Source organism: Vespa mandarinia, chromosome 14, assembly GCF_050613455.1.
Source record: "Vespa mandarinia isolate Hongniang chromosome 14, ASM5061345v1, whole genome shotgun sequence".
NCBI lineage: Eukaryota > Metazoa > Arthropoda > Insecta > Hymenoptera > Vespidae > Vespa > Vespa mandarinia.
In genome coordinates this window covers 2,300,001-2,318,401 of record NC_140823.1, presented here as the reverse complement: position 1 = coordinate 2,318,401, position 18,401 = coordinate 2,300,001, and the positions used below count along the sequence as shown (strand labels likewise).

At 25.9% G+C, this 18,401-nt stretch overlaps 1 protein-coding gene across 1 annotated transcript; it reads left to right on the top strand.

Annotated features, from left to right (window-relative positions):
* The first annotated feature begins 13,318 nt into the window (after positions 1 to 13,318).
* Positions 13,319 to 15,871, top strand: LOC118440054 (uncharacterized). Its single transcript, XM_035862541.2, has 3 exons — positions 13,319 to 13,542; positions 14,494 to 14,832; positions 15,381 to 15,871. Exons 2-3 carry the CDS (start codon positions 14,496 to 14,498, stop codon positions 15,482 to 15,484), a joined length of 441 nt encoding a protein of 146 aa, XP_035718434.1. The 5' UTR covers positions 13,319 to 13,542; positions 14,494 to 14,495; the 3' UTR covers positions 15,485 to 15,871.
* Positions 15,872 to 18,401: the final 2,530 nt, after the last annotated feature.

Genomic DNA, 18,401 nt, shown 5'->3' with positions numbered 1-18,401 from the left:
GAATGAAAGACATTATATTTATCTAATTAATCAATATTATAAAATTGTTTCTTTAATATATATATATATATATATATATATATATATATATATATATTATATATATATTACATACATTTTTACATTTAACAAATCAAAGCAATTCTCGTATAGTTAATAACAAATAAACAAATTGTTTCGACTTGTAACGATATCCACGATTAATGTAATTTCTTGTGTTATACCAATGCAATAACGACATAAAGCTTAATCTTTCCTTCCGCGTCACCTCTCTCTCTCTCTTTCTCTCTCTCTCTCTCTCTCTTTCTCCTGTTTTTTTTTTTTCATTTTATTTTTTTTTTTTCTATAGAATAACTTACTCCTAACGTTTTGCGACGAGATCGTGTGCGCGCACTCTCCTAAGGGACTTGTGTAATCCGGAATGAATGAACGTGTAGGTGCAGTCGGCGATTGCGCCATTGGCGTGACAAAGAGAACGAAAGAAGGAGACAGAGAGAAAGAGAGAAAGAGAGAGAGAGAAAGAGAGAAAGAGAATGAGAAAGAGAGAAAGAGATAGACTGTCGGACCTTTCGATCAACGACACGTGCAACATAGCAACGACAATATAAATGCGATATAAAACATGTTGCATAGTCGAGGTGCGCTCGCGCGCACGACCACCGAGTGTCATAACCCCTTGCGACTTTACTTGCGCAAGTATCATACGTAGATAGATTATGTCTATCTAAATTCTAAACGTTCTCAACCCTGCCATATAGGATTAGAGAAATGTTTTGTTAAATATCGTTACGTTTCTTATGATAACGGGCTCCTTCACGTTTCTTTATTCTCTTTTTCCTTGTTTTCTTGTGTTTCTTTTTTTTTTCTTTTTTTTTGTTTTATTTATTCTTGTTCTCCCTTTTCCCTTTCAATTCTTCTTCTTCTTCTTCTTCTTTCTTTCTTTGAAGATAATCCACATAGACGTTTTGCGAGATCGTAGAAAATACGATTGTAGCATTTGATCGAACGTTAACATCCATTGAAAAAATCATTAATTTTGTTTTTCCTTTTCTTTTTTCCTTTTCTCTTTCCTAAATTATGAATCTGTCGATTTCACGATTTTTTTTCCTATGTTTCCCCCTTTTTTTTGTTTTTTCTTATATTATTACATCGACGTCGTATGATAATATATGATTTATTAAATTTAAAATGATGACTTTTTAATTTCTTTAAGCACTTAATTATTATCCGATGGCTGATGATAAGAAATAAACAATACTGTTAACGTTTTGTTCGAATGAGGAAAATGTCTTTTTTATGTAATTTTTTTTTCTTTTTTGGTGAATCTGTAAAATCAATCGTCAATGTTATTCGGAAAATTTTATTTCTAATGATCACAGGTAATAATTAATTATTTATACGCGAATAATGTACATATTTTAATATTAATAATTTATATTATCCATTCGTCGCGTAACACGATGATCATAGTTATTAATCATATTGTCGAACTGTATTAGCATTAAATGATCTGTAAAATGACTTGTTAGCATTTGATATATTCGTTTTAAGCATTTAACCGTATCTGTATAATAATTTATACAATTGATACGATAAATATCATTTTAATGATCGCACAGTATTATTTTTCCTTTTTTCTTTTTTTTATTTTTATTTTTCTATTTTTGTTCTTTTTTCGTTTTTTTTTTCTTTTTTTTTTTTATTATATTTTTTCGGTATTACTCGACAATAATCATGATTTATTAACAATTTTATCCTACTTAATTATCAATTGACGATCTATAAAATGTCCCACTGCGTTTGATATATCACTTTTGAAAAATTTCATCGTATCTGTATTAATTCGTAATTTGAAAAGAAAAATATATTATTTTAATTGATCACACATTATTATTTGCAATTTACTTTTTCTTTTTTATTTTTATTATTTCATTACAATTATTATATGTCTAATGACGTTAGTCATGATTGTTAATTATTTCATCCTGCCATTTTATATTATCAATTAACGATTAATAAAATGTCTTTTTGCATTTCATATATATATATATATATACATATTTCATCTATTCGAAACATTGCCATTGATATATCCGTTCTATAATAATTCATAAAAATGTTCTGAAATAAAAAACATGAAAAAAGAAAAGAAGCGAAAAAGAAATTATTATTTCAATCGATCAGACATTATTACTTTAATTTGCCTTTGTTATTCCATAATAATTATTCCGACAATCGTATGATCATTAATAATTACGTTATACTATAGTAAGGATAAATCGTCCGTAAAATGACTTGTACTTGGTATATTCGCTTAGAATATACGTCAAAGTGTATCTATAATACATTTATGCGTAAGCAACGATGACAATATAATTTTGAAAGTTGAATGTCATCCTATCCTTCTCTCTCTCTCTCTGTGTGTGTTTGTATGTGTGTGTGTATGTGTGTATGTGTGTGTATGTGTGTTTCTTACAAAGCAAGTAAGCGAAAGATCCGCTCTTCGAGGTACAGTAGCCGGTCTCTTACGTGTTGGAACAGATGTAGCAGTGGATTATGTTCGCTCGACTATGCAACGATAACTGCACCGTAACTGCCGTTCTAGGTGTCATAACCTTTGCAACGGTTTCGCAAGTATCATTCCTCGCGTCGCACGCGTTTAAGTAAGATCAATGCACTCGCTTCCCGTACTCAAATCTCGTTTACGATTCGTAACGCGATTATGCGTAATGAGTGTGAACGATACGTGCTTTTTTTTTCTTCTTTTTTCCTTTTTTTTTTTTTTCTTTTTCTTTCAAACCGAACCTCTGCTCGTTTATTTATTCATTCATTTATTTATTTATTTATTTATTTATTTATGTCCTTTTCTTTTTTCCTTTCCTTTCTTCGAATAATTAGTTAAATTAGACGAGATAATGTAGAAAGAAAAAAAGTAGCATGGTCGTTTCTACTATACTTATGTAATTATTTTGTATTATGTTTAATTATTTGTTTCTTTTTCTTTCTTTCTCTCTTTTATTTATTTATTTATTTATTTTTTTTTTTTTTGCGAATCTACTCTGCCATCGATACACTTCTTACTATTCTCATTTACTTTCGTTTTATGTCATTTATCATTTTATTTTTCTTTTCCCTACTGATACTATTTTTTTTCCTTATCTTTATCTATATGGTACCATTGACATTGTCGATTTGATAAAATTAATAAGGTGATAAAGTTAAGAAAAAATTGAAATAAATGTTATTTTTGTTTTCAACAAAAAAAAAAAAAAAAAGAAAACAAAAGAATGTATTACATATCCAAGTAAATTGTATGTAAATAATATATTGCTCGTTAATTTCTTCGCAGTTTGTTTTCGTTTTTCTTTTTTTTTTTCACAAATTGAAAAAGATTTATTTCTAAGATAATTAGCTGAATTAGTTTAGAAAAGAATTTGTCGTTTTGTTTATAATATATATATATATATATATATATCTTGTTTATATATATATATATTTTGTTTATATATATATAATATATATATATATTTGTTTATAATATATATATATATAATTATATCATTCGATTATATTTTTTTTCTTTACAATTTCATGCACTTTTCAAATATTTATTGTATCATAAAGAAATGTATTGATTTTTCGTTGCTTAGTTAGATCTTACTTAATATATAATTATCATTATTTATTATATGTAATTTCAATAATATCTTTTAATTTCCATTTAAATAATAATATATTCGTATTATATAAAAAATAAAAAGAAAAAAAGATAAAGAAATGCTCCTTTGAGCTTTGATCGTGTCTTAACTTAACTTTTTATTATTTTCACTTTACATATATATATATAATAAAAATATTTTAGCGTTTTAATTTAAAACCAAAAAAAAAAATCAATAATACATTCATTGCATTATTATTTATATTAGAGAATTGTGCCAATTACCGTCAATGTTTGCATCTTAATTTTAATCCTACTTACGATCTTTTTCATACTTGTAATAAAAATATTTTAACTTTTATTTATATATATATATATATATATATATATATATATATATATATATATACGTTGTATATAAAAAGAAAATTATGCCGCTTGTAGATTTTTTCGTTCTCACAGTTGGAGTCATTAAATTCATGCGCTCTTTATTCTATACACGTGTTACTTGACGTTTTTGTCGACTCGATTGTTAGCTTGGAATTTTCATACCGGAAAGGAGGAAAGAGAAACGATTGAATGGTTCGTAATTACGTGTCTGATTTTTATTTAATAATTTCCAGTGATAGAAAAGCTTCCTATTTATATTGCCGGGAGCAAACGTTTATAATGATTGACGAAGTGAAATAAATAAATAAATAAATAAATAAATAAATAAAAAAAGCAAAAAGCAAAAGGAATGAAAAGAAAAATAAAGAGAAAAAGGATTAAAATATGTCAATGAATCAGAGAAGGAGAAAAAGAAAGAGAAGTATAGGGGAGTAGAGAAGTGGGGGGGGGGAGGGAAGAGAAAAAAAGAGAGAGCGTGTCTTTAATGTCTCGAGTTTAAACGACTAAGAAAGAAAATGTTGAGTGGCAAGGTCAGGGTAAAGGATGAGAATGTTCCCATCATGCATAATGCATACCTGAAAACGTGGAAACCAACGAAACGTCTTAGTGACAAAACGAATGCGTCTCGAATATTTCACTTACGACACTTTTATTCGAATGATTCTATTAAGAAATTTTCTTTAGACGGGATTTACAAAGGAAAAAAAAAAGAAAATATTATTGAACGTTACGAACGTTCCGATCGATCACTAATCAATTATTAACTTAAACGTTAGTATGATAATTTTCTCTTTTTTTTTTTTTTCTTTTCTTTTCGAAAAGATTACAAATGAGAAAGGAAAGAAAAAAATCATATCGATCGATTGTTAAACACGAAAACGTCAAGAGTTAGGAAAAAAAAAGGAAAAAAAAAGAAAAAAAGAAAAAGAGAAAAAGACAGATTTTCTTTTACGTCCACTTTGTAGCTGAGTCATAGATAATAAAATATTTCATATCTCGTATTAAAAATATATCTTGTAACTTCAAATCTGTGATATAATTCTTTAGACGTGTATTAACAGACACCCTTTCTATATATATATATATATTTATTTGATCCTTGTGATCTGATTTGATCTGATAAAAAGCATAGTACTCGATCTGATAGCTGGCAATGACATGAAGAAGAGGATTCGAATGGAAAAAACGACGACGAAATCGTACATGGTATTGTTCTCGGCGTCTTCCTATGGGGTACTCGATCATTTATTTCAATCGAGACGCCACGATAGAAAGAGAATTATTTATTTATTTATTTATTTGTTTGTTTGTTTGTTTGTTTGTTAAGGTGAATCATCGAAAAGATTTTTATTATTATAGTACGAAAAAGGTAATAAAATTTTAACGAAAAATTGAAGTTCAATGTTCGTTCTGTAAGCGACCGAGTTTCGAAGTTGAGAAATTCTTGAATAAATTTGCATAATCCGGTAATATATATATATATATATATATATATATATATATATATATATATATCGTATAATTGTACGTAATAATACATTCACATGGTGCAACGCGAATCGGGTTAATAAGTTTATTAATGGATGACTAGTGTGTTAACGAGAGCGAATCGATTGCGTGTTTATAATGAAACATCTTTCTAATATGATTAATACGATTTTATAATAATATAATTACAATATTGTAGTTATATATTTTGAATATATATATATTGATTATAATTTAATATATTTTATTTAATTTATATTAATTTTGTTTTTCTTTTTTTTTTTTTGGTCTCGCTCTAAAAAATCTCGAGCTTTTTTTTCTGATTTTAATGTCATTCATTATATGGATATAAAATAAAATAAAGTAAAATAATATATATTAAATATTATAATATATTCGAGAAAAAAAAATCTAATTTTTATTATAATATACATAGAATATAGATATTTATCACTTTGAATAGTGATTTATAATTTCTTAAAAATAAATCCTTTCAATTGTAATAACTATATCTATTTGTTTATAAGACATTAACAAAAACTATAATATCTTTACAGATTTGTTTTATTTAATAATAATAAACAAAATTATTATTAAATTAATAATAAACAAAATTTCTTTTAACCCTTGAAAATACGTTCGCAGTTAAAATATCGTATCGATCGTCGTAAATATTTCAAGGGAATAAAAGTAATAAAAATAATAAAAATATAAAAATGTTTTAATCGAGAAAAGAAAAGAGAACAAAGAAAGAAAAAGAAGAAATAAATGAAAAAAGAAAAAAAAAAGAAAAACAATAAATAAATAAATAAATGAAAGAAACCAACTTGAGGATTAATTCTAACGAAATTGTCCCAATGTGATTTTTGTTTTAAACGTTAGAAAAATCATGTGATTTATTTAGCCTTATTATGCGAGAATATAAATCGTAGATGAAAAAGTAAGAAAGGAATAGACATTATAGGTTTCTAAAAGAAAATGAAAAGATTGGACATTGAGCGTCCTTAAGGAGGAATAGTCCTTCTATTTCAAACCTGTTTTTCTTAGACGGGAGATCGCCCTAGACGATAGGAATGAGAAAAGGTTATATAGTATTCTATTGAGGGATATAAGTAACGTTAACCCAACCTCCTGGAAATCCTCCTAGGACGTATCTCCCACTGATTTATATCATCCCTACGAATTGTCGAGAACGTTATACATTAATCAGATATACGAGACGAAATTACTTCTGGCATTAACGAATGTCGTTCAACGTATGTCGTTCCACAAAGAGAAATACCTTATTTCCTAGAATAATACAGATTCGTTTACCACTCATAGATAACATCCATTTAGATAGCTTTGATAGCGAATCGCAAAACTCTAATTATAATTGTTATTAAATAAGGGAGAAAATCGTATAATCTCATCAATTTTCTAGTTATTACAGGATACAAACGATATCTAATGATAAATATATAAGATAAATAAGAATAATGATAGTTGTACATATATATATATATATATATATATATATATATACATATATATATGTGTGTGTAATAAATGTGTTTGTAAATCGATTTGATTTTTTTTTCTTTTTTTTCATACATTTTTGGTTCATAACATTTTTTAAAGGTTATAGATAAAATCGATTTTTTATCTTTTTATTGTTTATAAAATATATATATATATAAATTTTATCAATAATATATGTATATATTGTACAATAATTTAAATATATATATATATATATATATATATATATGAAATAAATAAGTAAATATATATATACACAATAATACGTATATTTTTTACGTATCAATAATATAATAAAATATAGTATAGTACAATACGATACAATATAATAACTTTTATTTTTTTTTTATCGATACGAAAATTACAATAGTACATAAATCCATATCTTAATTGTCTATATATATATATTATTTTCACACAAAGAGAATTATTAGAAGCATAAAAGTGAAGTATTGAGAACGAAATAATAGGAGAGGATATAGGTGCAACAACGGGCGTTGCACTATGCACGCTCGATTATGCCACATTACGGGTCATTATGCAACGCGAACATTTACGCAATCAAAACTCAAGCAATCGATCCCTATGAAATCTTGAATTACACGTTTTATATGTCGATCAGCAATCGACGATCGGCGGCCACTCTTCGCCTCGAGACAGTTTGCTTCAAGTCGAATCGAGAAAGAGAATCGAACGTATCGTGACTTATTGAGAAACGAGAGAGAAAAAGAATGTTAGAAATAGAGAGAGAGAGAGAGAGAGAGAGAGAGAGAGAGAGAGAGAGAGAGAGGGAGAAAGAGACATTACGTTAATTTCTTCGTTTATGAGAACGGAACGATTTAACGCTTTGCGATTAGTTCGAACTCGCTCGAACTATTCTCAATTCTCGTGCACGACAGCCTCGATCAAATATCCACGTGATTTTAATCGTCGTACGATCGATCTCAATTAAAGTCGTAAAACGTTGTGAAAATTGATCGACGGCTCCGTTCTAATTCATCAGAAATTATTGGAAATATCGTCGTATAAATAATAACATTGAATAATATTTATCCTCGCAAAATAACATTTCGATTGAGCATAACGCTCATTTCGATTGATTTTGATCCTCGAATTAGATCAATATCATATAATTTTGTTAACTTTTTAACGTGCATTCTTTTTCGTTTTTTTTCCTTCCTCTCTCTCTCTCTCTCTCTCTCTCTCTCTCTCTCTCTTTCTCTATCTCTCTTTCCTTTCGATATTAGTTATCATATAAACGTCCAAAAATGCACTCGTTATTGTTTCCGATTTCATACACGTCATAGTCGAGTCGTATCTGATAGAAAGTGGAGAGAGAGAGAGAGAGAGAGAGAGAAAGAGAGAGAGAAAAATAGAGATAGAGATAGATAGATCAGGGATCCTAGGAATTCTTTGGGGACGATATAATTTCCGAGACACGCGTAAAGGCACGAATGCGAGGGAGGAGTCACGTTTACCGACATTCGTCGACGAAGAAAGTGAGAGAGGGAGAGACGGAAAGAGAGAGAAAGAGAAAAAGCGAGAGAGAGAGAGAGAGTGAGAGTAAGAATGAGAGTGAGAGTGAATGAGAGAGAGAGATAGAGATGTACAGATAAAGAGACGGGGTTTCGATGGTGTGACTCAGCAAAGCACGATGGATGACGTAACGCCGTTAACTATGCTTTCGAGAGATCCCTGAGTGGCCGGAAAAAGAGGGGTGGAAAGGAAGAGGCGTAGAGTGACGAGAAGAGGGCCGAGGGGCAAAAGTAGGAACGTTGGAACGTCGATTCTCTTTCTCTCTCTTTCCCTCTCTCTCTTTCTCTTTCTCTCTCTCTCAGCTTCGAATTTCATCCTTTTCATCTTTTTCGAACGTCTACAAATCGGATTATCCTAAGTCGAATTCGTTTTATTTTTAAATTATCGACGAATTCGTATTAAGTCTCCTGTTCGTTGTCTACTCGATGATAAAAATTATCTTCCTACTTATCGATATGTCTCGTTATAGTTTCAATCAAAATTTCTTTCGATTCGAGAAGATTTGTTTTCTATGATTTTTATTTTGTTATTTTCTTGAATTTTTTTTCTATCTACCATCCTTCTTTTTTTCAGAATGATAAAAATTTCTTCTTCTATCCGTTTTGAACAGATCATTTAGTCCTTAGATTGTATCGTGTTATAAATAAAACATATTTTGTGTGTGTGTGTGTGTGTATGTGTGCAATTCGACACGATGATATTATGAATAAAAAAAAAAAACAAACAAACAAACAAAGAAAGGAGAAAAAAATCTGGAACAACGGGATAGGTAATTAATTAATCATAATATATAGGATAATATTTATTTTTTAATGTGCATGTTATTAAGTTGATTAATTATTATAAATATTGAATCACGTTCCTTTAGAATATTGTTATACTATTATACTATACTTTATAATACTATAATATTGTTATACTATTATACTATAGGATAATATTTATTTTTTAATGTGATTAATTATTATATTGAATCACGTTCCTTTAGAATATTGTTATACTATTATACTATACTTTTATAATAAATAAAATAAATAATCTAAATCATAATATAATAAAATAATAAATGAAAAATATTTAATATAATTAATTTCTTATTTAAAGTATTACAGAAATGTTTACGATTATTAAACCGTCAAATTTTTAATATTTGTAATAATATTATAATATAGAATTATATTATGAAAATGAAATTATTTGATGGTCGAATTAATTTTTTATTTAATGATTTACGTATTTCATTTATAATGAAATATACGTAATGCGTGCACTTTGCATCTACGATTAATAACATATGTTGAAGCTGAAAGAACTTTTAGAATATTTATAGTGACCACTCAGCGAGTATGAGATTATGTAATGTATAGATAAAATTGAGATAAGAGATACTTTCGCGGATGAATTGAACTGTATTATATCTTGCAACGATATGCAAATATTTAGCTAATATCATACATCATACACCATTATGTATAATAATAACCCTGCTGATACTCATACGTACATACATATATACATATACACACATACGTGTATGTAAAAAGGAAATATATATATATATATATAAATAATTTCTAATTCGACTATACATAGATCTTTCCAGTTATTAAACGTTAAAAATAAAAAGAATAGATTCATTTAAAAATATTAATTTTCTTTCGAAGTATATGATACGTATGAATTAGTATAAAACTTTTATAAAAGTTTCATATTATTATTATTTTATATTATTGTATATATATATGTATATATATATATATATATATATATATATATATATATTTATATTGTTATTTTTTTCTTTTTTTTAATCAAGATTTTTAAGAAACCCTATTGTAAGAACATCTTCGAAGTAATTAAACACGAAAGAAAATTTCATTTAAAGCATTATTCATTTTTTTTTCAAATTATCAATGAGTAATAAATTAAGAAAAAAAAAAAAGAAGAAGTACTTTTATCATCCTTTAATACGAGTTTAAATGTACTTTTACAAAGAAAAAAAAAAAAAAAAAAAGTGATCTTTTCGAAGATATTTTTTTTTCAGAAAATTTTCCTACCGAAAGGTAGAAGATATTTGCTTGAAAATAAAGAAATGAATGTAATTAATTCAAATGAATTAATTCAATAAATAATAATTTACGAATAACAAGGCTATCTTTCGTAAAGCATAAAATTTTAAGATGTTGAATGCAATCGAGACGAAATGATTACAGAGTGTAATAAGTATAATCGTCAATAACTTAGATATATATACATATATATATATATATACATATATATTGGCTAGTTGTATGCGAATAATCATCTATGTATTACGGGATGTCGTAATTTTGTGGTTTCGATCGATCGAGCGGTAAACGCGAGATAGTAGAGTTAATATTAAGTTTTCCTAACAAAGATCTTGGCCCAACAACTATGTACGTATGTATGTATATATGGATATATATATATATATATATATATATATATATATATATATATAGAGTGTCTCGTTTTAAACGATATGGCGAAATATCACCGATTATATTGTCTTTGATAAAGAAATATTTCGAATAAAAGTTATTAATAATTTTTAATTGGAAATATAACGTTCATCATAATTATTTCGTAAGAGACCATTTTTTTGTTTTGTTTTTTTTTTTGTCAATATATCAAATTTGTAGAGAAATTCATTTTCAGGAAAATATCTTTAGAGAGGATTTGTTCTTCTTTTTTGTTTTTTTTTTTTTTTTTTTTTCTTTTTGTTACTCATTGTTTTCATTTATATTTTTCTTCGTACGTTTCTGAAGTTCTATAATCATTCAAAGCACGATGCTTTTTCGATGAAGAAAGAAGAAATTTATTGTTGCGATCGCACAAATGAAATATCGATAAAAGGTTATACCTCAAGTATTCAAGTATTCATTGGATTCTATTATTAATATTCTCGACAACTTTTGTTTGGCATAAAATATCGATTTTTATTTAAAACAAAATTGTTACTTGACTTTTCAATCTGCGACAACAACGTTCACCGTGAAATAGCTGCGATACGTATAACATTTCCCACTTCCAACAATCTCCGTAAAAGCTAACAATATTTGTTTTGCCTTTTTTTCTTTTTTTTCTTTTTTTTTTTGTTTCGAAACATTCATTTATAAAATCATATTCGATCGGAGATATTTCGTGATATCGTTTAAAATGCGACACCCCGTGTATGTTGGTTAAAAAAAAAAAGAAAAAAAAAAAAATTCATTTAACCGCTGGAACCTTTTATTTCGCAAAGTATATTGGCATAATTTACGTAACTTTCGATCAGCACGTATATTCATTCTAAAGGACGATGTTTTATAGTTAATCATTGGCCTTGAAAGAAATCTTGATAAAAGAGAAAAAGGAAAACAAAAAAAAAAAAAGAAAAAAAAAGAAAAAACTAAGAAGAAAAAGTAAAAGTAAGAAAAAGAATGCAAATCGTGTTGACAATTGTAACGTCAAATATTTCTTGCAAAAAAAAAAAAAGATTTTTCGTATTGATATACTCGTGACTGACAACGAGACTAATTGACAATGATAGAGGAGATACATAAAAGGGAAAAGGACATAAACGAATGAACGAAGACGGGAAAGTTCTTGTAGAATAAGTCACGTGTGCTATTGCAACGTGCTCGATTGTTGTTTGTTGGGTTCACGGTCCGACTCTACCTTCTCACTTCGAATATACAACTGTTGGTGATATAATAGGCTAGCCGTTTACTTAGCCTTATATATATATATATGTATGTATATGTATATATATATATATGTATGTATACATATATATATATACATATATATACATATATATAGGGTGAATTAAGTTTAATTTAATCTAATCTATTCATTTACTTATATAAAGGATATATTTAATTATAACCAAATAACATTTTCCCTTTATTTCCTTTAATATATTTAATTAATTATTCTATATGAATAAATTAAAATTTATTATGTAATAACTTCCCTTTCTTTTTTCTTTTTAACAAATTATTTAATTAAAAAAAAAAATATATATATATACTTAAAAAATAATTATATTTGTTGTTTATTTATTTTGTTAATCAAAAAAAAAAAAAAAGAAAAAAAAAAGAATAATGGGAAATATTAATCTTTTGATTTTAAATCAGTCACGTTCTTTATCATTTCTCTTACTTAACTAATTATATATATGGATGTAAGAATTATTTATGCATACATATATATATGTGTCTGTCTGTCTGTATGTGTGTGTGTGTGTGTGTGTGATATCAGATTCAAGATTTCGCATAGATCGGCTCGTTGCCTAGGATTGGATTGCGTCAATATTCGTGTTGCATAATGATTCGTAATCTGGCATTACTTCGAATGTATCGTATATGTTCTTATGTTCTAATTTCTACTCATGTTAGTAAATTTTACGTATAATAATATACATGAAATTCGTCGATACGAATCATTGAAATACCATAGAGAAACTAATATATTATGAACCTTTTTTTTTTTCTTCGAACAATTATTACGATATTAAAAATATTAATATTAGGTGATTAGAATTTCTAATGATGTTAGTTTAAACTTGAAAAGATATATATTATCGAATCGAATTGGATGAATAAATCAATAGAATCGAATAGGATCGAATATTTCAATAGTATTTATATATACGTGTGCGTCACTCTGTCTGTCCGTCCATGTACATATCTATATATAAATATTTATGAGAAGGACAAAATGTCTTTATTGAGTGTTAGATCGCAACCAGAGATCCTCATAGATCTATATACGAAGATCATAAATACTTTCTTATTTCGATTTTCTTACGATAAATTTCATCAAAAATTTTATTCGTTAAAGAAAATTTGTTTAAACTTTCTCTACTAAATATATATTTAATCACGTTTATATTTGGCAAGTAAAAGGTTTCAAATATTTTTTCTCGTCGCCTAAATCAACAGGTATGAATTTTTCTTTTTTTTTTTTTTCTTTTAATAATAATATAATACAAGATCTTACGTAAATAATTTTTTACAAGTACATAATAATTAACAAGAAAAGTACATCGATTAATGTTACAAATTTACACGTTAATTGTTATTATACTGTTTCTAATCGTTTCTAATCAAAGAAACGTTTATTTATATAATGTTAAAGAAAAATTTCAATTGAATATGAAATTGAAATTTTTATTAAAATGATTCCTTTTCGTTCGGTTAATTAAAACTAGAATGTTATATCGAAAATATATGTTTTAATTTAATTTCTAACAGTGTTTATTTCAAATCATCGAAAAGTTATTTAAGTGTCCTTCGAAATGTGTTTATATACGAGATGAGATGCCCGATCGGACAAAGTCGAAATATGTTTTGCCAAAATCGTATTCGAGCGTTATAAATATACATACTTATACTTTAGGAATCAGTGATGTCAAATATTAATTATGGTTATTACGTCTAGGAACAAAAATCATCGAGTCATTAAATAAATTTATATATATTTGAAGAGTATTGAAAAGATAATGGATAAATTTCAAAAAAAATAATATTCTTATTTGTTTTTCTTTTATATTCATTTTTTTTCTATTAATATTATTCACACACACACACACATATATATATACATATATACATACATACACACCATACATATATATATATATATATATATATATATATATATATATTTGGTTCTATATTATTTTTTATAATTATATAATTAATATAATTAATACTTTTTATCACTTATTATATATTCATATATTTATTATAAATATTTTTATATTTATATATTACTTATACATTTTTTTTACATTTTTTTTTACATTTATATGTATTATGTGTGTGTGTGTGTGTGTATATATATATATATTTTTTTTTCATCATATATTTTTGTTTTCTTCTTTCTGTTAGAAATGGCACCGAAAAGAGAAATAAAAAAAGTACGTAAAGGAATAACTAAAAATAAAAATGAACTGCGCTGTTTGAAAGGTGATAATTGTTTCATCGATACTTCAGATAGTTCCGATAGCGATAGTTCTGATTGCGATTGTTCCGATTGTGATTGTTCCGATTATTCCGATTGTTCGGATTGTTCCGATTGTTCCGAATGTTCCGATTGTAATAACCAATGTGAGTTGATATCACGTAAAAGTAATAAAGGAAGGTCAAAGGGAAAGATTTCGAAAAAGTCAAAAAAGACAAAAAGTAGAAAAACGAAAGCGTCCAAGAAAAAATCTACACGATCTACAAGTAAGTCGAATTATGAATGTTGATCGAACATTTTCTTTATTTTTTTTTTTTTTTTCTATTTTTTTCTTTCTTACAAACGTATCCTCCGTCCTTTTCGTATTTCGATTTCTACCATGAAATTATCTTAGTCAGCAAATTTTTTATTTAATACAAATAAATCATTCATTAGAAGCTATTTGAACAAAATAATTTTCATTCATGATCGAGTGAGAGAAAAAACAAAACATTATGATTTTCTTCTTAAAATCATAAGGGAAAAGAATATTTCTTTTCTTTTTTTGTTAGTAAATAATAAAGAATTCTTTTTTTATCATATCACATTGATGAATTTTTCTAATCTCTTTTGATTAATAATTCACTTAAATGAAGCTAAAAAAATTACATTCTTAATTAGTTTGTTTACACTATTAAGAGGATATTATTGCTAGTTGGCATGATTCGTGACATTAATTAAATTATATACATAAAAAATGTGTTACTCTTTCAATGACACGTTAATAATAAAAATAAAAAAAAATAAAGTAGAAAAAAAAATCATTCAATTTCAGAACAATCCTCGACCTCTTGCAGCTGTTCTTCATGCGATTGTTGTTCCAGTAGCGATGGAGAGTGTTACGAGTACTCGTCATTAAAAAATAAAACACGTCGATAAAAAAAGGCATAATTTATGATGAAAAGAAAAAAAGAAAAAGGGCTATAATTTATTTAAATTTACTTTTCATATTTATTTATTTACTTATTTATTTATTTATTTATTTATTTATTTACTTATTTCGTAATGTATTTTATAATGGGTATCGCTGCACGAAAAGTTTTTATACATATATATATACATATACATACATACTAAGAGATTATATTTTATTTATTTATAGTGAAATTAATTTTTAATACCATCAAAATAGGAATTTATTAACGCTACTTTCATATTTCCGTTAATGGGATATCATCATGAATTTATGGAAAAAAAAATTACCTCGCATAAAGGATATTATATGAGAGCATAATAATTTTAACGAACAATTTTAATTAACAATTTTAATTTTGGTATGCGATGAGCAAATATTATTTTATTTTATTATTTATTCGATATCAAAAAGAATACAATTTTGTAATTGATTTTATTATCGTTACTTTTCATCTAAGCGATGTAAAAATAATTTTGTTAATAAAGAAAACCATTTATATGTTTCCTATTAAAAGTTCTATATAAAAATATAATAAAAAAATTTCTATAAATGTATTATTTCTAATAAATGAAGATTTTATTTAGTTTTTAAGTAATCGAAATTTGAGGAGTGATAAAGTAATTTTTTGATAATACACTTTCGTATCTTTTTCCTTTCTCTTCCTCTCATATATATAACATACAGACACACACATATACACGCACACAAATATGTGTACGTATATGTATGTGTATATAATTAATGTACGTTTCCTCAGTTAAATATAATTAATTTACATAATTATTAAATGGTAATGAAAGTATTTAATTGAGTTATTTTTTTTATTTTTATTGATATCAACAATAAAACAACAGTTAATATACACACATATCTCTAAATTATTTATAGATATGACAAATATGTAATAAGAGTAGTAATAAATAAATAGTAATAATAAGAAAATTACAAAGAAAAATTTTCCATTCTTTCAATGTCGATTATTAATTAATTATTAATATCGATTATTAATAGATCTATTATTATTTTATTCTTTATACGAACAATATAAAATTTATTTAATTTTCATAGAAATAGAAATGATTTCATTGCGAATTATAACTTCATTATAAAAGTAAAAGAAAAATTTCTATTGAAAAAAATTTATTAACAAAAATCGATTTTATTATATCAATATTATTGTAATATTTTAATAAATAAAGAATAAATTATATTTGAAAATGGTACTGGTTTCAAGTCTCTACAATTTTCCGTTTCGAAGATATTACCTTTGAAAGATTTTCATTCATAATACCAATACTAACAGCTGTTTGTAGTAATAGATATAGTAGTACTACGTTGTCCAGCTGGTCAACGTAAATTCTCAGAATTTATATAGGTCAGTGTATTACCGAGCAAATTTGAATGAAATTACATAGGTTAATGGCACAACGTAAACGTTTTTCATTTAGTGACAATATCTCTGGAACTAAAAGTCATAGAGACTTGATTTAAACATCATTTTAAAGGGAAAAATTTTCTCTCTCTCTTTCTCTCTCTCTCTGCATATCATTAATAATTAATTAATAATTTGTTACAAATAAATTCTTACGAAAATAAATTCATTTTATTTTGTCTAAAAACAAAAAAAAAGTAAATAAATAAAATATAAAAAATAAAAGAAATTGAGATTACGAGCGATTTATAAAATTATATAAATTAATAAATAATTAATAAAACAAATTATTTCTTCATCGAGGAAACGTTCCTTTTTTTTTCGACGTTCCATCTACGTCGTTCATTTGAGTGCTGATATCTTCGAAACTGAAAGTCGTAGAAACTCGAAACAAATATATACTAAGCAAGCGCGCAGAGTAAGCGCTAAGTAAGCGCAAAATAAATGCAGTATAATGAATGCGAAGTTAGTACTATTATTTTCACTACGTTTTAGTCGTCTTATCGCTATATGATTTCTTAATATATTTAAATTGAATATTTAAATTGAAATATCTTCTAAACTAATAATTTTTTTCGGCATATACGAGTTAATACTTTTCCATTTAGAATGTTGAGTTGCATCGATGAATGTAATAAAAAATATATGATTTAAAATAACTCAGTTGACCTTCATATGTATTTTATGCGTCAACTTAGAAAAAAAATTATTACCGCCATATTATGACTCTTTTCGTATAGTAATAATTTTGTAGACAAAGTTTCCCCGTATCTCTAAAAAAAAAAAAAACAAAAAAAAAGGATATTTTCAAAGTGTTCATAATTATTCCTTAATTATTCCTATACATGTATATATATATATATATGTATATATATATATATATATATATATATATATATATATATAATGTATATAGGATGAGAAGAATATAAATAAAAAAAAATATATATATATATATAGATGGTATCAAGTATTTTCTTAGACGCTATGATACAAAGTATGGAGTAAGCTTTGTGTATGTGTGTATGTGTGTATATATATATATGTGTAAATCGTTTCTCGTTACGTCATAGCGTAACTATCTGAACTGAGAATTTGTCGAAGGTTTGTTTTGAGAATGAGTGTATATGTATATATGTGTGTGTGTGTGTGTGTACATGTATAGGAGCATTCGCATAGGCAGGACGTGAATAAGTTTTTGTTTTGTTATCAAAGAAAGAAAGGATAAAAAGACAGACAGATCGAACATAATAATCGACACAGGCATTCAGTTTACGAAAAGACGCGTAACTGTTAAGACGTAATACGTAGTAGGTAAGAAGAACATTTTTATGTTTGTACAATTATAAAATTTGAAATATCTTAAGAAGAAATTTTACATTCTTTTATATATTATATTATTAATAATATAAAGAGAATAGATAATTAAGATATGAAATAATAAAATA

What these genes read in the sequence shown, in the direction of transcription:
- LOC118440054 (XM_035862541.2), top strand. Translation starts at nt 14,496, where the DNA reads ATGGCACCGAAAAGAGAAATAAAAAAAGTACGTAAAGGAATAACTAAA. An exon ending in AAAATCTACACGATCTACAA is followed by an intron (nt 14,833 to 15,380) that starts GTAAGTCGAATT and finishes ATTCAATTTCAG; the next exon opens with AACAATCCTCGACCTCTTGC.